At 41.0% G+C, this 23,324-nt stretch overlaps 1 protein-coding gene across 1 annotated transcript in view; it reads right to left on the bottom strand.

The window, feature by feature from the left end:
- The window catches only part of cyth1b (cytohesin 1b), a 265,069-nt gene extending 242,274 nt beyond the window's left edge, over positions 1-22,795 (bottom strand). The window contains exon 1 of the mRNA XM_072242622.1: positions 22,659-22,795. Within this exon, the coding sequence (XP_072098723.1) occupies positions 22,659-22,677 (19 nt within the window). The 5' untranslated portion in view covers positions 22,678-22,795. The remainder of the gene's footprint in view (positions 1-22,658) is intronic.
- Positions 22,796-23,324: the final 529 nt, after the last annotated feature.

Below are 23,324 nucleotides of genomic sequence, written 5' to 3'. Positions count from 1 at the left end.
TCCATCCCTGCTGTTTTAGAGTTATTAGCACAATTTAATCTCTTTTCAGGTTATAAATTAAATCTTAGTAAGAGTAAAATTTTCCCGATTAATAAACAACTTCCCTTATATCATAACTTTCCATTTAAATTGATTAATAATTATTTTTCATATCTTGGGATTAAAATTACTTGTAAATACAAAGATTTATTTAAGATTAACTTTTTACCCTTAATTGACCATATTATTCAACTATCACCTAAATGGTTTCCTTTATATTTAACTTTGATTGGTCGTATTAATGCAGTTAAGATGTTTTTTTTGCCAAAATTTCTATATATATTTCAGGCATTACCAACCTTTGTCCCAAAACCTTGTTTTGATAAAGTTGACTCAAAAATTTCTTCATTTATTTGGCAAAATAAAAACCCGAGGCTGGGTAAAATACATTTACAGAAAGCTAAGAGAGATGGAGGTTTAGCATTACCTAACTTTAGATTCTATTATTGGACAATTAATATTCGACATATGAAATTTTGGTTACTTGACCAGGATATACTATCTATTCCTAAATGGGTAGCATTGGAATTACAATCTGTTCAGGGTTATACACTTGGCTTTATTTTAGGTTCCTCTCCTCCTTTTGATTTGAAACGCCTCAAACAGGTATCTAACCCGATAGTTAAATATACCTTACGTATTTGGTTTCAATTCAGAAAATTTTTTGATCTTAACCAATTTGGGCTAGCGATTCCTATTTTAGGTAATATATTTTTTCCTCCCTCTTTTACGGATTGTGCTTTTCAAATTTGGAAGACTAAGGGTATTTCACGGTTTTTGGATTTATTTTTAGATGGTTCCCTTATGTCTTGAACAATTATCTAATAAATATAATTTATCAAGAATACATTTTTTTAGATATCTACAAGTTAGAAATTTCCTAAGTACTATACTTTCTTCTTTTCCTATGCTTCCTCCTACATACATTTTAGATACTATAATTAACCTTAATCCATGTCAGAAAGGTGCATTGGCTATGATTTATAATATTATTATGAAACTTAGGAAAGCTCCATTTGATAAGATTAGGGTAGATTGGGAACAGGAATTGGGGTCTATCATTTCCGTGGATGACTGGGGGCAGATTTTACAATTAGTCAATACTTCCTCTATATGTGCTAAACATTCCCTAATTCAATTTAAAGTTGTTCATAGAGCACATATGTCCAAAGATAAATTAGCTCGCTTTTATTCTCATATTAATCCTTTTTGTGATAGATGTCCGGGGCAGATAGCCTCTTTAGCTCATATGTTTTGGTCTTGTCCTACTCTGGAAACTTTTTGGAGAGATATTTTTAATATTATCTCCAAGGTATTGAATATAGATATCTCTCCTCACCCTATTACTGCTATCTTTGGACTACCTAAAATTTCCAGTAATCTTTCCCCTTCAGCCCGTAGAATGATTGCATTTCTTACTTTAATGGCGAAAAGATGTATCTTACAACATTGGAAAGAGCTTAATACTCCAATTACCTTTTTTTGGTTTTCTCAGACGATATTATGCTTGAATTTGGAGAAAATTAGAAGCAATCTTTATGATTCCTCACTTAAATTTGAACAGACCTGGAGATCTTTTATTCAATATTTTCATTTAATGTAATTTTTTTTCTCCTCTTTTTTTTGCTCCATATTTATATACCCTTCTTGTTTTTTTTTACTGTTTTTAATGAAGGTCGGGATTGAGGACGTGATTTTAAGTTTTTTTTTAACTCTGTTTGGTTCCAAGTTAGCCCATTGCTTTGCTTTGCTTTTAGTTAGTTGCATGGTGGTTTTTTTTTGGGGGGGGGGTTTCTTTTTCTCTATTGATATATATATAAAAATTAGTATACTATTATGTTACCTTAGTATGTTATGTTTAGATTACATTGTTTGTATCATTTTTTTTGTATATCTCCTGTAATTTTATTATATTCTAACAGTGTATTAGTGCTTATATGGCTTACCTTTTTGTATACTTATTCAATAAAAAGATTTAAAAAGAAAGAAAGAAAGGAAGGAGGTGCAAACTCCACATGGAGAGTACCTGAGGCCAGGATTGAACTTGGGTCTCGTGCTGTGAGACAACGGCTCTACCAGCTGCGTCACAGTGTCAGTCTGTAATTTCACTGGCAATTTCCAGTCTGTGCGCTGTTGCTAGTCTCCCCATGGAATCCAATTAAAGAGCAGAAATTGGTTGCACTTCACCAGTACTTGCACTGGGGAGGAAAATCAGCCTGAAGAATCTGTACCAGATTAAACCTGGTAGGGGAACAGTGATTCAATTCATTTCAATATCAAGGGTTGGCTAAGCAAGTTTAAGAGGATCTACATTTACAATTTTTAAAAAATTTTTGGCAAAGTCAGAGAGTCAAATATTTTAAATACAGGTGCAGGAAACTGCAGATCTTGGAATCCGGAGCACCAAACAATTTGGAGGAACTAAGTAGGTCAGGCACCATTTGTGGGAGGACAGATCTCCTTGAGTTCCTCAAGCGGATTGATTGTTGCTCGAGTAATTTAAATGCTTGTAACCCGGCTAAACAAAAATGCGAATAAAAGAATACTGATTGGAAAAAAAATAACTACTTTCCATCTCACTGATTACATCTGCTGCTTGTAGAATCTAAGTGTGCAACTCAAACTTTCCAGTACATGTACTTCAATGACATTTGCATTGCATTATAAAAACAGCACTAGGTTAATCTTATTTTTAAAAGTGCATTAGTTCTTCTTTGCAGTATAGATATGGTTTCTCCTCGGTCAACAAATAGAGTTTCCTAAAAAAATACTGCTGTGGCCCAGCTACTGCACTGCATGCGCATGTTACATTCCAAATTGAAAACTGAGATTGTTGCAGAGATTTTCCATAAGATATTGGGGTAGAATTAGGCCACTCGGTTCAACAAGTCTGCTCCACTAGTCCATCATGGCTGATGTATTATTTCTCTCAACCCCACTCTCCTGCTTTCTCTCCATAACCTTTAACATCCTTACCAATGAGAACCTCCGCTTTAAATACACCCACTTGGCCTCCACAGCCATCTGTGGCAATGACTTTTGCAATGGGCAAGGTTGTTTTGCAGCCATGTTCTGACTATCAAATTGTGTGGCTTGAGCAGATATACCCTACAGTCTCAATTTGTACACAAGAAATTTGCTTTCTACACTTCTTAGTTACAGATTTGCCACAGCTGAGCCAGTCAGATGATATGGCCAGCAAGGACAACTAAGAATGAAAATAGTTTAAAATAAAAACTTAATGCACTCAGTTGATGTAGCACACCACAGAAATTAATTACAGCAACAACTCCCTGGAAATAAACGCTGAATTGACACTTGGACAGGTACATGAAGGTTCAGAAGGTTCAGAAGGACATGGGCCAAGTAGGATCAGCTCAGATGGACATCTTGGTCGGCGTGAACCATTTGGGCTGAAGAGTTTGTTGCTGTTATGTATTACCCTAAGATTCTAAAACAGTCCCTTATCTTACAACTATTTGTGTGCAGTCCTCTAATAAGCCCCAGAGAGCCCAAGGTGATCATAAACAAGAGATTCTGCAGATGGTGAAAATCCAGAATAACACACACAAAATGCTGGAAGAAGTCAGCAGGTCAGGCAGCATCTATATAGAGGAATAAGCAGTCGATGCTTCAGTCTGAGACTCTTCGTCAGGTCTCAAACTGAAACGCTGACTATTTATTCCTCTCCAAAATGCTGGAGGAACTCTTCAAGCCAGGCAGCATATGCAGAGAGAAATATACACTTGATGCTTCGGGATGAGACTTTTCATCAGGCATCAAACCGAATGTCGACTATTTATTCCTCGCCATACATGCTGCCAGAGCTGCTGAGTTCCTCCAGCATTTTGGAGAGGAATAAATAGTCAACATTTCTGGTTTAGACCTGATGACAAGTCTCAGCCCAAAGTGTCAACCGTTTATTCCTCTCCAGAGATATTGCTAACCTGCAGAGTTCTTCCAGCATTCTGTCTATGTTACCCAAGTTGATCAGTAGTTTCACTCCTTCGCTGTTTACTGAAAATGACCTTCATCCTCGGAAAGTAGGAGTGGTCAAGAAGTGTACATTTTGCTCAAAACTTTTAAGGATCAAAATTCAACTCCAAGAATACAAAAAGATACTTGAAGCGGGTGGAGAGGAAACTAGAAAGCCAAATGTTGAAAATCTGAAGGAGTCACAGCTGGCACATTGCTTTCTATTTACTGATGCTGCCTTCCTTTTCTATTTTCACTACTCATTGTCATGCAAATCCTCCCCCCTACACAAGCAGCAACACGGCTTCAACACTTCAGGCTGACTTATACTTGTGTGTACTAGTTTACGCCGTAGCCTACACAAGTGGGCTACGCCGTTGTCAGCATTTATACTTGTGCGTTTGGTATGTCTGCATCGCTCTGCAATTCACCGCCAAAATCTCAAACTTCAAACAATGGCGACTGAAACTGAAGGAGGGTGAATTTTCTGTGCTTGTCTGGCCACTGAGAGACATGGACGAGGAAATGCATTTCAAATATTTTCAGATGTTGGCAGGTAGATTTGATGATTTGGTTCATTGTCTCCAACAATTTATTTCGCATCAGTGTACGCACAGTATACTCAGAGACTGGCAATCACCATTCGAGTTTTAGCTTCAGGTGGAAGTCAACAGGCTGTAGCAGCTGGCTACAAACTGGCATCAAGCACAGGGTCCTCCATAATTTCGGAGGTCTGTAAAGCTTTATGGAAAGCACTGCAGCCAGGGTTCCTTCCCTGCCCTTCAGTTGCCCAACTGGAAGCTATTGCACGTAGGAGGAAATGCGATGCTACCAAGCGGACCAATCACAGTTGTTGCGGTCTGCCCCCACGACGTGTAGTGACATTTTTGGGGAGGTGTGCGTCAGGCTATGGCATAGGGTACGGCGTAGGGTACGCAGCTACGCCGTACCTACGACTTCAATTTGACGCACAAGTATAAATTGGCCTTTAAACAAGTCTTCTTCAACCTACTACTGCACGTAACCGTGACTGAAACTAGAACCAGAGAAGCGGCACAGAACTCCTTTTTTTAATTCGATTTAACATCAGTTAATTTACCTTTGCGGAAAGAACTTCCAGATTTCTCAGCGCACATAATCAAAGAGCTACAGGTAATCTCAGGTCAGCAATACCCACCATTAATGATTAAAGCTTTCATCTCGGCTTCATAATGACGACAGGAATTTAGTTCTTTCAATGAAGTTAGCACTCGAACAGCTCTGAGGACACAAATGCGGAACATTTAAGGTTACAGGTCCTCCTCAATGTACGAATGGTGTATTTATGTACAGACAGTACATACAGGCTCTTAGAAGACCAGCTGAATGGAGTCACCGGCTGCTGCCAAGCTGCAAGCATCTTCTGCGTGAACTCTGTTCACGGTCATATTTCCACCTTGAGTACTCATCACCCAGGACATGCTCTCTCCTTATTACTACCATCAGAGAGGTAGTACAGGAGCCTGAAGCCACACACTCAATGCTTTAGGAACAGCTTTTGCCCCTCTGCCATCAGATTTCTGAACAATGAACCAGTTCACGAACATTACCTCACCACATTTTGCTTTCTTTTTGCACTATTTATTTTTAATATACATTTCTTATTGTAATTTATGGTTTTTGCACTGTTCTGCTGCCGCAAAAGAAATTTCATGATATATGTCAGTGATATTAAACAAGGGTTCACAGGAACAGAACTCTGCCTTAACCTATGGAGGACCTCTAGCCATAATACCTGCTGGCAGGCAAAGAACCACTGCTTCTCAAAGGTTTTGAATAGTGATATTTCTCCCCATCCTATTACTGCTATCTATGGATTACCTAAAACTTCTAGTAATTTATCCCCCTTAGAGCGTAGAATGATTGCATTTCTTACTCTAATGGCGAAAAGATGTATTCTACAACATTGGAAGGAGATTAATGCCCCAAGTATGTTTTTTTGGTTCTCTGAAATGATACTGTGTATAAATTTGGAAAAAATCAGAAGTAATCTTTATGATACTTCAGTTAAATTTGAACCGACCTGGAGATCTTTCATTCAATATTTTCTTTTAATGTAACTTTTTTTTCCTCTCTGATCATACATACATTCCCTTCATGGATTTTATCTGCTATTAGCAGAGGTCGGGTTTGAGGACATGATTGTTTAATTTGTTCAAGTCTACTATTTACCTAGTTAGCCCATTGCTTTGCTTTGTAGGTTAGTTGCATGGTAGGTTTTTTTTGGGTTTCTTTTTCTGGGTTTTTTTTTCTCGTTCTATTGATATATTTGGAAAATTAGTATACAACTATATTACCTTGTTATTTTATAACTAACTTACGTTGTTTGCATTGGTTTTGTTTTTGTATTAATGTTACTTGTATATTTATATCTTAACAATGTATTGGTTGCTATATGTTTTACCTTTTGTGTACTAATTCAATGAAAAGATTTAAAAAGAAAGAACCACAGCTAAGCTTTATAAACTAGTTCAAGCATTTAAATCTTCAGGTGTAAATATGAAAATGTATTTACAGTAACAGCTGAAAACTCCATTACAGTGATAATACAAGTTTTGCTCATTGGCTCTCTGTACCGAAGTGCCACAGAGAAGTTTCCTCTTTTCCCACTTTATTCTGTGAACACAAGGCATTGGCAGATATTGGAATTTTCAGCCCTTAAGACTTCATAGCCAAGTCTCTTCACCGCCAACAGTATTCACAAGTACTGTTTGCCAGCTAGGGGTGACTGAACACACACTGCTTCAGCAACCCTTGGCCAGTCCCATTTCCCATACACATGCCCTCTTTATCTCCACACACACGTGGTAGCCGAGTGGTTAGCGCAACACTATTACAGGTCGGGGTGTCAAAGGGTTCCAAGTTCAATTCCAGGGTACTCAAAGGAGTTTATGCATCTTCCCAATGAATGTGTGGGTTTCCTCCCGCATTCAAAGATCAGTAGATTAATTGGTCATTGTAATTTCCCCATAATTAGGCAAGTGTTAATTCAGTAGGTTGCTGGCTGTGCAGTTCTAAGGGCCAGAAAGGCTGATTCTACGCTGTATCTCTAAATAAAATAAACACACGAGCAGCAACATTTAACCCAAATGCGGAATTCTAATCCTATCCAATTGAAAATGAAACTGGTCAACACTGTTTTAAGGCCTCGAGTCTGGCATACCTCGTCAGGATGTCTTGCAACTCAACTGACTACCAAAAGAATTACAATTTCACCACACCCAGTATGCGGTATCTTGAAAAGATCACTAAAAGGGCTGCATGCTACAAGCTATTGAAGGTAAACACTTCCAACCTTGATAACAATGCAAATTCAATATTCATAGTATGTAGTTGAACCACCTAGAAGTTTTTCAATATCTTCAATACTTTTAAATATTTTAAATTGAGCAACAGATGTGCAAATTACCCCACATACAAATTCATTGTTTAAACTCATTGTACCACACTGCTTCAATAGTTGGAACTGATAATATATAACTGTGATATTTCAATAAAATATAAGCACATATTATCAGAAATAAACATGATTCTTCATTTTCACAAAAACACTGCTTATTTGGAGATGGATAAATACATTATGATCTTAATACTTGGTAATTAATGTACTGGAAGAATGTCTGAAACCTTGTTCAACCAAAGACAAATATGTGGTCTGTAATTTATCCCATTCAAGAAAAGTTTCATAGAAGCTTTATTAACTGACAAGGTGCCACACTAGAAGCTGTGTATTACAGCAGAGATATGAGCATAGATAAAAGATTGGGTGGCCATCAGTAGGCAAAGAATGGGAATAAAGGGGTTAACTGCTGGTGACCAGTGGTGTTCCCAAAGGGTTGGTATTAATGATCTCGATGACGAATTGACAGCTTTGTCGCCAGGTTTATGGATGATACAAAGGTAGGTATAGGGACAGGTCATGTTGAGGAGTCTGCAGATGGACTTCGACAGGTTGGGAGAATGGGCAAAGAATACAGAGTAGGGAAGTTTACAGTCATGCAGCTTGATGGAAGAAATAAATGTGTGGACAATTTTCTAAATCCAGCCAGAATTTAGAAATCAAAGGAACTTGGGAGTCCTGGTGCAGGATTCCCTGAAGTTTAACTTGCGGGTTCAGTCAGTACTAAGGAAGGTAAATGTAACGCCAGTATTCATTGTGAGAGGACAAGAGTAGAAAATCTAGGATGCAATGCTAGGGCTTTATGAGGCATTGGACAAAACACAGTTGGAGCAGTTTTGGGCCTTAGGTGTGCTAGCTTTGGAAGGTCCAGAGGAGACTTACAAGATTGATCCTGGGAATGGAAGTACAAATGTACGAGGAGCGTTTGATGGCTCTGGGCTTGTAGTCACTGGAGCATAGAAGGATGGAGTGTGGGGTAGCTCAAGGACATCACAAACATAAAAAATCTGCCGATGCTGGAAATCCAAAGCAACACACACACACAAAACACTGGAGGAACTCAGCAGGTCAGGTAGGATCTCTGGAAAAGAGTAAACACTGATAGGCCTAGATAGAGTGGATATGGACGGGGGGTTTCCTGTAGTGGGAGAGTTCAGACAGCGTCTGTGGAGAGAGACAGTTTAACATGTCAGAAGGATGTGCATCAGTGTCACATGGTTCTGATGAAGGCCTCAGATTTCAAGATACTCAGCAGCTCTTGTATCGCCAATGTTGAGCTTCCAGCCTAACTCCCATAATAATACTAAAACATCCATCACAAATAAAGTGTCCAAGAGCTTCAGAAAAAAAAAAATCTGCAGCAAATTCTAAACTTACAAAGAACTTATTTTGAAATGAAGTCTTGGCAATGACACAAATCCTTGTTCTAGAAAGGCAGGAGCAGCTTTCCACCAAGTGACATTTGTGAGTAACACACACAAAATGCTGGTCAGGCAGCATCCATCCATGGTCAACATTTTGGACTGAGACTCTTCGTCAAGACCGTAAAGGAATGGTGGAAGAATCCAGAATATGAAGGTGGAGGGAGGGGAAGGAATGTAAGCTAGCAGGAGGAGGAAGGTGGGTGGGCAGGGGAAGACAGGGGCTTCTCCCATCAGATTCTTACTTCTTCAGCCCTTTACCTTTTCCTCCTATCACTTCTCAGTTCCTCACTTCATTTCACTTTCCCCCACCCACCCACCTTCCCCCTCAACTGGCAGCTTGAACTCATTATTCTGGTTTCTTCCCCCCCTTCCTTTTCGGTCCAGGTGCAGGGTCTCAGCATGAAACATCAACTGTTCATTCCCCTCTATAAATGCTGCCCGACTTGTGGGGTTCCTCCTGCATTCTGTTTGTGTTACTCTGGATTTCCAGCGTCTGCAGAATATTGTTTGTGGTTTTTGTGATGTCTATGCTGTGTGCTCATCAGTAGACCGGCCAGACACCATATTCAGGAACAAACAGAAAAAAAAAAAATGACTGACAGGTGATAACAGAACCATCTTCACACAAACCATTCACTCAAAACAAAATTCAATAATCATTTTCTTTCATACAATGGATTGTATCAAATTAATTACAAAACACCTCGGCTGTCTCTTTACCACAGCAGGATTCATAACATTTGCAATCGACACACACCTTTTCCCCCTTTATCTGCTGAACTTATAACTTTATAGAAACCACAATTCCCTCATCCTTCCTGAAAGTACTAAAGATGCATTAAATGCATGACATGCTGAGCTGGTTCATACCTGTGTGCCAATACCTGCGTGCATCATACCCCTTCCCCCTCCTCAAAAAAAGGCCAAAAACTTATAACCAAAGCCTTTTTTTTTAGTATAAAGTTCCATTAACACTGAACACGTCAGCTGGTCAGGCAGCATCTGTGGAGGACAAATAAACAGTCAACTTAAAATTACATGCGATCAGTCTGCAAATGGAACAACAGCCTCTCATGTAGATAATATCCGAAACATTATCATTTGCTTGTGATTCTGTGATTTCACAGTAGCTACAACAAACTTCTTGGGAACAAAACCTACAATTTACTAATTTCTCTCTGCAGTAAACCACGAAGAATCATGTGATATCACATGGTGTTTACTCTTGGTGTACTGCTGCACCCAATCACTGCAATTTTTCTGACAGCTATCACCTTCATTTTTTTTTTTGGTGTGTGCCTGCGAGTCTGTGCGTCTGCGTCTGTGTGCGTGCGCGTCTGTGCATGTCCGTGATGATGGATCTTTCATGGCTTTTACAAGGCGCGGAGCAAGAGAGAGAGACTGTGTGGTGCACCACTCCTCACACAGACATTTTTGCAGTATTTTCCCTTTATTTTACGAGGTCAAGTTGTGACCTCGGCACTCAACCTGGCACGGATGGAAAGCGTACTCGGGAGCAGACCCGACTAGTTTCGAATCCGGGAACCTCCGCTCCCGGGTCCGGCGCCAATGTCGTTGCGCCACCAGCCGGCCCAAGAGCTATTACCTTCAATGCTCCAGTAAGAGACGACCTGTATGTAGATCTACCTTTGCAATGGCCATAGGATTGACTTCAACAACACAGAACTACCGTGCTGTGCCAATGGCTCTTGGGAAGACCTGGTGAAGGAAGCCATTGCAATAAAACTAGAGGAAAAGAATTTTAACAAAGGCGAAGGTCTTGCTCCAAGTGAGAACTGGAATTTGATTGTAAACAAGGTGAGACAGCGGAAACCTGACTGGATGAGCACTAACCAATCAGGAGGAACGGACAATGGGGGGCATAAATACCACCGGACTAGACATGCCCAGGCTTCATCTCTGATGAAGATGGCAGAGTTTGTCATCAAAACATCGGTTAAAATCCAGACCTGTACCTGGCTGGAAGCCCAAGAAGAGTTCATTTGTCATATATGCCAGGAAAGCACTAGATCCTTTTTCAGGTCTACCTTTATTTGCAACACGCTTTGTCACAACAACCACATAACAAACTACTATATTCCATTAATCAACCAAAACATCATTACACTTAGAACTGTACAAATTCATGCTAGCAGTATTATTGCAAGCAATTCAGAAACTGCTCATAGTAAGATTGTGAGTATATAACTACAAGCAGTTTCAGACTCCTGGAAGCACACATCTCACACCACCCCTCATGATCGCAGAACATACCCTCCCCAGTCAAGAAAGCTCGCCAAGGCCCCTACTTTCTGATGAGGCTGAAGAATGCAGGTCTACACACATCAAAGCTCACAGCCTTCTACAGGTGCGCAGTTGAGAGGCTCCTAACATGGCGTGTGGTAGGAAACTACACTGCTGCAGATGGGGGGTGGGGGTGGGGGGGTTGCTCTACAATGGGTAGCTGAAACTGCCCAACACAATCACTGCCACTAGCTGTCATCATGGACACACATACAGATATACATGTAACAAGCTGCCAATGGAAATGGTTCAAGGAGGTACAATAACATTTAAAAGACACTTGACATTCGAAAGGTTTAGAGGGACATGGGGCAAATGGGCTCCACTGGGCATCTTTGTCTGCATGGACAAGTTGGACCAAAGGAGTTATTTCCATTCTGTGTTACGTTATGACTTATTGATTTTTATACTCATTGCCCTGACTGATTAAGGCAACTCTACCATACAACGTCTTTGCCATCTCATCTACTTACATTGCTATTTTCAGGAAGCTATGGACTTGAACCTCAAGAGCCTCTGTATATCAATGCTTCCAAGGGTCTTGCCATTAACTATACAGTTTTCTTTTACATCTGACTTCCCAAAGTACAACATCTCATTCTTGTCCAAATTAAATTCCATCTGCCATTTCGCTACCCATATTTCCAATACAGCCCAGCGCAGCCTCCCGTGGGGAGCTTTAGTAGTTCAACCACTATCAGTGCAAAAAGTTCACATTAGGAACACACCATGGAATTATATACTACAATGGGCCTGCTGCCTCTAACTCCAGTGATTTAGACTCAATTCTGATCCCCAAGTGCAGTCTGTGTGTTTTAAATATTCTCTCTGATATTGTGTGAATATCCCGAGTTTCTTCCCACGCCCTCGAGAAACATTGGTAGGTTAATCGGCCCCTATCCAAGTATAGGTAGCACATTAATGTACATGCAAGAGAGAATAAATTACTGAGAAATAAGCATGAAATATAATTTTAAAAGATCTTTAATCCTCTAAGCAATGAGGCAAGAAAAATCATAATTATAATCTGCATTATCCAGTGATTACATATGACAGTCTAGGAAACCTTGCACAGTGCACAGGGGCCAAGTAACCTACTAGTATTTCTCAGGGATGTGGGAGAAACTAGGGACATCCACCGATATCAGAGAGAATGCTCAAAACACTCAGTCTGCACTGGAGATCAGAACTGAACCTGGGTCGCCGGAATTATGAGGCAGCAGATCTACTGTTGTTCCACTGTGCTGCCATAACTCCACAGAATGTTTATAATATGAAATTCTTGTACAAGCATAAACACAAGAGATTCTGCAGATGGTGGAACTCCAGAGCTACACACACAAAATGCTGGAGGAACTTAGCAGGTCAGTCAGCATCTATGGAGAATAAAGACCAGTTGTACAAATTGTGGTAGAACATTTACATATTGTGCATAGCAGTGAAGCTACAAGACTGCAAAATTGCTCAAACATAGTTCATAAAGTTTATATCACATTTCTGTTTAAGCATCACTCATTATGTGTAGTTGCATCTGTTTTTTTTTAATTTCAGATGAATTTGCATTGCATCAAAATGATACTACTCTGTTGGTTGCGGTCATCTGGTCATTCCAATTCTCACATGTGCAATGAAGTTTCACAGATCCAGTAAAACATTAAATATCACAGTGTACAGCTTTTTGGACGAGGATCATCAGATCTCTGGAAGTCGAGGTCAAAGTTCAAATTTATTTATTATCAAATTATGTATGCCCGATACAACCTTGAATTCATCTTTGCAGGCATCCATAAAACAAAGAAACGTAATAGAATCCACAAAAAAACACACACAAAGATAGTCAATGTCTTGACATCCAACGTGCAAAAGAGGACAAATTGTGCAGTAGTTTTAGTTTTTTTTTTAAAAAAAAGCAAAAAAATACATAGAAGATGAGCTGCAGAGTCCCAAAAGCAAGCCCACAGTTTTGCAAGTAGCTCACAAGATCATATGTAATGGTATGAGGTGGTATGTAATTTTAGAATCATTTTTCTTCAGACAGCTGTCAGTTGTTTTTCAAAAGTCTGCAGGAATGTACTGATACTTGCAGAAGCTTCATCACAGATAAAAGCAAGAAAATAACACCTTGGGAGTTGATTTCATTTTCTGTTTTTGCATTGAAGCCTAAAATAAATTGCTGTATTTAATTCAAAACAACAGATCAAGACTCCAAAAGCATTTAATAACAATCACCTTTAAGTATTGCAATGTAGGAAACACCTCAGCCAATTTGCCACACAGTCAACTCCCAATCAGACTAATCAGACTTATTTTTAATGAAGTACAGTCGGCTAGAGGCCAAAAACAAAGGAGTACGCATATAGTTGCCTACAGAAAACATAATGGTCTCTTTTTACCTGAATCTGTGGGTAGATCGTCCCTTTGCATATACACTCGGTGGCCACTTTATTAGGTACACCTGCTCGTTAATGTAAATACCCAATCGGCCTATCGTGTGGCAGCAACTCAATGCATAACAGCATGCCAACATGGTCAAGAGATTCAGTTGTTGTTCAGACCAAACAGAATGGGGAAGAAGTGTGACCACGACCATGGAATGATTTGGTACAGGAGGTGACTAATAAAGTAGTCACTGAGCACACAAACGAGAAAATCTGCAGTGGCTGGAAATCCGAGCAACACGCACAAAATGCTGGAGGAACTCAGCAGACCAGGCAGCATCTATGGAAAAAGAGTACAGTCAACATTTCCGGCTGAGACCCTTCAGCAGGGCTGGAGCAAAAAAAAGCTGAGGACCAGATTTAAAAAGTGGGGAGGGGAGAGAGAAACACAAGGTGATAGGTGAAATCTGAAGGGAGAGGGATGAAGTAAAGAGCTGGGAAGTTGATTGGTGAAAGAGATACAGGGCTGGAGAAGGGGGAGTCTAATAGGAGAGGACAGAAGGTCATGGAAGAAAGAAAAGGGGGAAGAAGCACCTGAGGACAGGCAAGGAGATAAGGTAAGAGGGGAAGAGGGGATGGGAAATGGTGATAGAGGGGTGGGGTGCATTATCGGAAGTTCGGGAAATCAATGTTCAATGAGTGTACATCTCATTTTGCAAAGTAAAGGCCGTTTAACCTTTCACACTGAATGTCATCAAAAAAAAAAACAATTTTCTCCAAATGAATTGCTGCAATGGAAATAACCAAAGAAATTCATACTTAGTTTTATTAGGTGGGCTTTGGGTTAGGGCAAAGTTGAAAAGACTAGCAAAATGTTTCCGAAAAGTTCAGATTTGGTAGATAATTATAAAGACAACTCATTTTTTATGTAACACACATCAAAGTTGCTGGTGAACGCAGCAGGCCAGGCAGCATCTGTAGGAAGGGGTACAGTCGACATTTCGGGCGGGGATCCTTAGTCCTGACGAAGGGTCTCGGCCCGAAACGTCGACTGTACCTCTTCCTAGAGATGCTGCCTGGCCTGCTGCGTTCACCAGCAACTTTGACGTGTGTTGCTTGAATTTCCAGCATCTGCTGAATTCCTCGTCTTTTCATTTTTTATGTGCTTACAGGGAGGAACTCGTCTCAAAAACATTACTACCCATTTAAAGATCAGAATACGGTACAAAATTATTTTCTGTGAATGGTGCGATGGCAAAAGGTTACTGGGTTTGAGTTGGCAAAGGTTAGCCCTTTGACATGAAATTAAAAATAAGATAGTTCTACTGAACAATAACTTATTCTACAAAATAGTTGGCCAATTAGTCTCTTGTTGCTCTTCCTCATCATCTTAAGATGAAGAGCTGGAGCTACACAAAATAACTATGAATCGGATTAAAAATTTCATGCTGCTGACTTTTGTATCTGGCTTTGGGCTGAATTCATCCACTTAAAATGTTCTGAGACAAGTACTTCACGACATAAGAGAGCCAAGTCTAATATTATATTAACCCCAGCTAATGATTTAAAATAGAAAACACAGTATCTAAGGCCACCGATGCCAAGCACATATTTGTGATAATTACCATACTAGCAATTCAGTACAAATACATTTATTTTAATTACATACACACCTCAGCTTCAAATGAAAGTATTTAAATATTTCTTTTCTCAATCCTTGGTGATATGGAAATTAAAGTCAGGAGTTCCAGGACATGCAAGAGTGAGCTAAACATCAAAGTAACAGAGCAGATGACAGATGCATAATTGTTAACACGAGTGAAAACCAGGCAGCTTACTGAAAGATCACAAAGGAAAAATGGAAATGAGCACTAAAATAAAGAGTATTTGAAATAACTGGCATAATAACGTGATCGTATTTTGGTGCACTTTTTATGCGAAGGAAAGGTTAGAAAAGGAGAGAAGGGTTCTCGGAGAAGCTAGGCTAATTAGAAACTGAAAAGGAAAAGTCCTTTGCCTACATAATTACACCACAGACATGTCTCTCCCCACCATGTAAATGAAGAAACATCTCCAACCATCCTGGCCATCTCATCTTTTTGCAACTTCCATTGCAGAGGAGTTACAGAGCCAGAAGTCTCACACCATCAGGTTCAAGACTGAATCTCTAAACTGGAACTAGAAACTGTCTTGCAAATATTTCAGTTTTTGTATGGATTTCTGCAACCTTCCTTCCCTCATCAACCACAGGCGCATTCATCTGGACCCGGTGGGTTGCCAAATTTGGGAAAAGTGGAGAAGGCCATGGAGAGAATGCAGAATGGAATTGCCCAATTGATTCCACAGAGGAGAGGTGTGAATGTTCTGGGTTTCTTCTTGGAATTGAGATACCAGCAAGATCTGAGCTGCATAAAATAATAAAGAATAGGATAGAGAGAAGCTGTTTACAGTACAAGCAACAAGAGTTCAATTCCTGCTGCTCACTGCAAGGCGTTGTACGTTCTCCCTGTGACCGTGGATCTCCTCCCACATTCCAAAGATGCACCAGTTGGTCACTGTAAATTGTCCTGAAATTAGGCTAGGATTAAATTGGGGGATTGCTGGGCAGCGTGGCTCAAAGGGCCAGAAAAATCTATTCCACGCTTTATCTCAATAAATAAACTTTTGAAAAAAAAAGTGCATTGAGGTAGGACAAGGTGATAACAATGCAGAATAAAGTGCAACAGCTACAGAGAAAGTACAGTGCAGGAAAATAATACAGTACAAGACCATAACGAGATTGATTGAGAGGCCAGGAGTCCACCTCATCATTCTGGGGAACTATTTAATAGACTTATAACAACATAATAATTATTTAACATGTTATAAGATTAATTTAATAGCTATATAACAGTGAGTGATTTCAGTATGAAACACCAGGTGCAGAAACAGGCAGTTTCTATAAGGAGCTGAAAAAGTAGCAATGGGAAGAATCTGCAGAACTACAGACACAGTAGAGGGAAATGCAGCCCACTACATTGAGAAACAGACACAAGAGGCCCACAGCTTCCTTCCATGTGACTACTGGGATTTTCTGTTTTTTTTTAAGAAACATCCCGGTCAGATAATAACTGATGTGTGTTTGTACAATGTCAATACAAGTGCCTAGTCAAACTGCTCCTAAAGGGCAATAAAAATCTTTCCGGTGTGCCTTCTTATTTTTCCCAATTACTCTTCTTAAACTGCATGCTATGACAGCATTGAAAATCAATTAAAAAACACTGCAGGCTTGTTGAATTTTGTCTTAACAATACATTCAAATCATATTTTTGTCCGAGATCGATAAAGTCTTGGAGAAAAAAAATTAGCTTTCATCGTTCCAGCTGAGCCATGTCCTGCTATTTGAAGTGGTAGGGTGCGAAATAATGATGATGCACTGAGGGTTCCGATCCAGAGTTCCCTAAAATTAGCAGAAAGATAGGGTGAAGAAGGCACACGGCATGCTTATTGTTTCCAAGAATAGTTATTAACCTTCAATCATCAGGCTCCTGAACTAGAGAGGTAACTTCACTCACCTCAATACTGAACTGATTCCACAATCCAAGGACTCACTTTCAAGGAATCTACAACTCATGTTCTCAGTAATTATTTATTAACTTAGTTATTATTACTACTTGTTTTTTTTTGTATTTGCACAGATTGTCTTCTCTTGCACATTGGTTGTTTGCCCGTCTTTATTTGTGTGTTTTTTCATTGATTCCATTGTATTTCTTTGTTCTACTGTAAACGTCTGCAAGAAAATTAATCCCAGGGTAGTACATTGTGACACACATGCTTCAATAATAAATTTATTTTGAAATTTACATTCACAGATCAGGGAATGGAACATAAAAGAAAGATGTTGAAACTTAACAAAACACCAGTTAGGTCACCAGACAAAAGGAAGGATGTGGTTGTGCTGTACAGAATGCAGAGGAGGTTCACCAGGTTCGAGGATGTTGCCTTGATTTGAGGACTTCAGTGAGAGAGACTGGACAAGTTAGATTAGTTTTCCCTGCAGCAAAGCAGGCTGGTGTATAATCTGATAGAAATGTATAATCTGATAAAATTATGAGAGGCCTCGATAGGGTAGACAGTCAGAATCTTTTCCCTATGCTAGAGATATCTAATTGGGCAGCAGGAAGGAGATAGGTCTCTACCAAAGGAGGTGCAAGGCATTCCTTCCCTCCACTAGCCTGCAGGTCACCCTTGGGCAAGGTGTAGCATCTGCTTAGCCCACCACCCCAAAATCAGGGCTATGTGAAGCCAAGGGAGCAGGTGGTGGATGGTTGTATGACCAGTTGGTGCACATTACAAGTCCTGGTTATGCAGCCACTGATACCAGGCAGACAATCTCTGAAGAGTATTAATAATGGTTGGGATCACCATTCTTGTCAAGACACTGCCCAGAAGATGGCAATGGGAAACCACTTCTGTAGAAAAACTTGCCGAGAATAATCAGTCATGGAGGGACCATGATCACCCAACTCATATGACATGGTACATGATGACGACCAGAGGTTTCTAAACAAGGTGCCATAAGCTTAAAGCAACAGGAAGGAGTTTTAAAGGCGATTTGAGAAAAAAAGTTTGTTTTCCTCCCTCCTGCCACACAAAGAGCGCTTAATATCTGGAATTTATTGTCAGAGCAGTGGTGCTGGAAGGAGATATAATTGCTATGTTTTGAGACATTTTTACAGGCCATTAAATAGGCAAGGCACTGAGGGATTGGGATCTAATGCAGGCAAAATGGAGAAGCTGGCAAGAAGGCCAGTATGAACATGACGGGCCAAAGGCAACCGACTAGAAGGCATTCTGCTAACACCTTCCAAGGTATAGATTAGGGATATTAAAAATGAATTCTAAGGTTACAGGAATTACATAATTTAACTGCATAGCTAAACACCCACTTTGGTTTTTTTGTGTGGGGTGGTGGGATTTGGGGGTTGATGATCCTGCTGCCTTTCTTTTCTTTCTTGGTTTCATGGAAGAATCGAAGAATTTCCTGGAGAACTGAAGAACTTCAGAGTCACAATTTTTTTTCTAATTAATTTATTCATATTTTCTAATTAATGTCAGTTAAAATATGACAGCATAAATCCCAATGCATTTGTACCCTTCCAGAATCAAGACTGCAAAACTTTGCTAAAGGGTCAGGAAGCCCCTCTGCATTACAGACCAATAAAACTGTGATTTCAGCCAAGACCAGAAGTAGGCTCATAGGAATTTATCAGGAGTCGTGCTCCCAAGATAGCAAGTTTCACTAAAAGTGAGAATTTTAGTGCACTTTTTAAAATCTACCCATACAAAGTACAAATGTGATTAATCATCACACTGAGTTGTGCAAGTGGGACATTGTACAACATATATAGATTATTAAGAAGTATTTCTGATGACACAATAATGACATTATGACACAATGGCATAAAAAGATGGAAAAAAAAATGAGTCCGTTTCCTTCATGATAATGCGCTGAATTGTTGTAACACTCACACAATGTTCCCGGCTATCAACATCTCTGAAGATCTACAAAATGCTGGAGGAATTCAGCAGGTCAGGCAGCATCTATGGAAAAGGGTAAATAGTCGACATTTCGAGCCTAGATGTTTTAGCACTGAAGAAGTCTCAGCCCAAAGCGTTGACTGCTTACTCTTTTTCTTGATGCTGCCCAACCTGCTGAGTTCCTCAAGCATTTTGCACATGTTGCTTTGGACTTCCAGCATCTGCAGATTTTCTGGTGTCCCTGAAGATCTATCCTGAGCCCAACATATTGATGCAGTTACAGCGGCTATATTTCATCAGGAGTTTGAGGAGATGTAGTATGTCAGCAAAAACTCTAGTAAATTTCTACAGCTCTATCATCGAAGCATTCTAACTGGTTGCATCTCTGCCTGGTAAGGAGAGGCCACTGCATAGGATCGGAAAAGGCTACAGATGTGTCGCTGTCCGTGTCTTGATTTACCTGCTCATCAAAAGTCACTCCCACAGAGACTGGCCCTTGTAAGGAGCATTGCAGCCCTTCCCACTAGCTTCCATTTAGCTGATGATGACACGGCGCCAGTAGGGCTTAAATCTAGTGTGCCACAACTCTTTTCCACTTGGTTCACCGTGGACCAGGTAGACGAGGGTGCTGTGAACGCAGTAGACAGTGGGGGGGTGTGCTGCAATGCAGGAGGTCCAGGCACACACTTTAAAGTATTTGCCACTGTGTGAATGCTTTGCTTCTGCGTTGCCCTGTCACTTCGGATGCTCAGTTTAGATAAAGAGGAGGGGAGGAGAAGATGGCGGCGCGACAGCGCGCACAGTGTAAGCACGGAGGAACAGCTGGAGAAACTTCTGAAATGCCCGCTTCGCTGCCTCTGCTACTGTGCGATCAAGAACCTCTGGAGGGGAAGGCCCCAAATCATCGGCTTTGCCTATTGCCGGGGCCAGGGTCAAAGCGCTCGGCACAGATGGTGCTCGGTGCTTGGTGTCGGAGGGCTGGTCAGAGGCTCGAAGTTTTCGGACGGACTCAAGAGTCGGCTGTGGTCGGGTGCTTCCAGGGTGCTGCATCAGCAAGTTTGCGGTACTGGAAGCTCATGACAGGGAGAGTTTTTCTTCCTCCTACCGTCTGCGTGAGATGATGGGACTTTTGAGAGACCTTGAGACTTTTTTTTTACTGTGCCCGTGGTCTGTTCTTTATCAAATTACGGTATTGCTTTGCACTGTTTTAACTATATGTTATAATTACATGGTTTTTGTCAGCTTTTCAGTCTTGGTCTGTCCTGTGTTTCTGTGATATCATTCTGGAGGAACATTGTATCATTTCTTAATGCATGCATTACTGAATGACAATAAAAGAGGACTAATCTAATCTAAATCTCTGTAACCGAGTTTAGCAGGAGTGTTTACTAAACATTTAACATCGGTCCTGTCTTGTAAATAAATAGTTAACCTCCTTACTGATAGTGATTTGTCTTCCGTCCCATTCACCCAACCCGCAAACCTGATTTCCCCACAACAAAAGAGTTGCAGACCCAGCCTGCTCCACCACGGACTCTAGCCACGCCAGCATCAAGGACATCTTCAAAACACGATGCCTCAAAAAAAAAAGTGGCAGCAACCATCATTAAAAACCTTCCTTCACTCAGTAGGTGCCCTCTTTCCATTGCAACCGTCAGGGAGGAGCCACAGGACATGAAGACACACACTCAACATTTTAGTAACTGGTTCATCACCTCTGCCATCCGACTTCTAAAGACAACCAACCAACTCATAAACATTACCTCACTATTTATACATATTTAACGTATTTCTTGTTGTAATTTATTGGGTATTTTTGCTACTTCTCAGTACTGCTGCCACAAAACAACAAATTTTAATGATATTAAACCTGCTTCTGACAAGACAGATCTTGTTTCCCTTGCTCAGAGACACAACTTCAAGGAAAATAATCAAAACACAAAACTGTAGTAATAGAGGCAAGAAGCTCTGACAAGTCCTTCCTTATATGAGTATCTCCCCTGATCTCTTCAATGTGCTTTCACTTGGATAGAGCTCAACAATCCACCCAGATCTCACGTTCTCATTGTAAAAAGGCAATTAAAACTATGCAATTGTTCATAGATAAATCATCAATAAGCTCATATAAAATGCACATTTTTGGTTCTGCTTTTGTGAACCACTCCCGGGTGTCACCTTGACCCTTGTGCATTTGTCAAACGATCAATTGTTAAAAGGGGTGCATGAGTGTCCAGGGAGGGGTAGCACCTAGGGTTGACATGCCCATTTGGGAGAGCTCTCTCCTCTGGCTCCAAGCAGCTGCGACAGTGCCCACTCCTCATTTTACACTACTTAACTTCTTTAAATATATAAATATGTACATGCACACTTCTTACTCTAATTTAGAGGTTTTATGTATTAACATGTATTGTTGTTGCACAACGAATTTCATGACATAGGCTGGTGACATTAAACTTGATTCTGATTGGGCTTCTGAGGTCGAGAGAGTGGAACTGCCCCACTTCAAAAGCTTCTATCGTCATCCTCAAATTCAATGGTAAACCAACAGATTGTTGAAAACCTACACTATTATGAATAACAAGGCTGTCCTTGTATTCTCTTCTGGCCTCTCGACAAAGCACTAAACCAGCACAAGGCTCATCTTCACGCTGTAACACCACTTCTCTGTTTTTTGCAATGAAGTGCACCAGTCCATGAAGCAAAAACAAGCTAAAGAATATATAAACAATTAAATTGTGCACAAAGTATTCTTAAAACTGATAATTTACGTATGAAAAGAATGCAATTAATTTTTTGGATGCTTAGCAAACTTTCTGCAAAGGCCAAGTCACATTATCTGAGAAGTGTGTGAAATGCTCCTTGACAGCTAGTACATCATTTTGGACTGTTGAGTTGACTCACGCGAAGTTCAGTCTCACAGTTAAAACACGCAATTATATCTCCAGTATACACTAGACACCACATGAAAGGAAGCAAGAGTTTATACCAAATCCGTCCCACCAGCAGGTCGCTAGTAGATGATTTTTTAAAATTATCTCAAGATTAAAAACTGAAACTGTCGGAAAAAGTGGGAAAAAAAACACCGGAAAATAGGAAGGAACAAATGCTGATTCCTCATGCAACAGACGAACTTCAATACGTGCATTTGTTTCTTCTGCAGAGGGACTCGCCCTTCTGACAACACCTGCAGAATAATATTACTGAAAACTTGGGATATTTTAAAGACTCCCTCGCGGGTCACGTGCTGATTTAAAGGGAGTTGCATTTACGCCCACCGAAGCGTGGTTGGAAGCAGCATGGTGTGAGAACTGGACACTGCAGTTCCAGATTCTCACTAGTGAGGAAACTTAACAGGATTTCTCCACTTGCAACAACTTAACCTCACAATGCGAGGGGGGGGGCAAGAATTAAAATAATATATAGTTGGATTTTTTTTTGTACCGCGGTGCTTCCCCCCACCCCCGAGCACGAACGCGGGGGAAAGGGAGAAGGAGGAGGAGGTGCAATCCAGATTGCAGCCCCGGTTGGTGCAAGCTTCTCCATCTCTGCATTGATTTGCGGGGTTATTTTTCCACTAACCGTCGTTGTCCTCGTCCATGACCGGGAGTTGTCTCCGCCTCGCTCTCCTCACGCGCCGCTGCCCGCCAGCTGACTGGGGCTCGCGCCGGCCCGGGACACACACTTCGTCTCGAGCAGCCCTGCCGCACGCCTTGACGTCACCGTCCCGGGAGAGGGGGCGGGGCTAACGGGTGGGGAGTGCACGTGACCCCCGGCCGTATTGCCCACAGGAGCGACCCCAAGGTCGCGGGCAGCCGAGCGGCTGCTCCCGACCGACCCGGCCCTTGCAAACCCGGCGGCTTCGCCCCATCCATCCCCTTTCGCCCAGCGGCGTGCTCGACAAATACCGCAAACAATCTGCCCATGCCCAACGTGCATTCTCTGTGCAAGCTGTTCGCCTGCGATTGCACCAAATATTTTGCACAATTAGCTGAGAGCATCACATGAAAGAGCTGCTTGCTGAGCAAGATGATCGATTTCTACCAGAACGAGTTTCCCGGCCCAGGGCAATCTGGGGTGCACAAATTGCGTTCTGTATGGTTGTTGCAATGCAATAGTCGCACCTCTGAAGGGGTTGTACGATGACGGGGGCGGGGGGTGTGCTACCGATACACCTTTTACTCAGGAAAACGTCCTCCATACACTACTTCTCCGCCCTGCCGCTACCTTTTGCATTTTCGGTCCACA

The sequence above is a fragment of the Mobula birostris genome, chromosome 24 (assembly GCF_030028105.1).
Source record: "Mobula birostris isolate sMobBir1 chromosome 24, sMobBir1.hap1, whole genome shotgun sequence".
Classification (NCBI taxonomy): domain Eukaryota; kingdom Metazoa; phylum Chordata; class Chondrichthyes; order Myliobatiformes; family Myliobatidae; genus Mobula; species Mobula birostris.
Note: the sequence above shows the minus strand (reverse complement) of the source record. Positions and strands in the feature narration are given on the sequence as shown.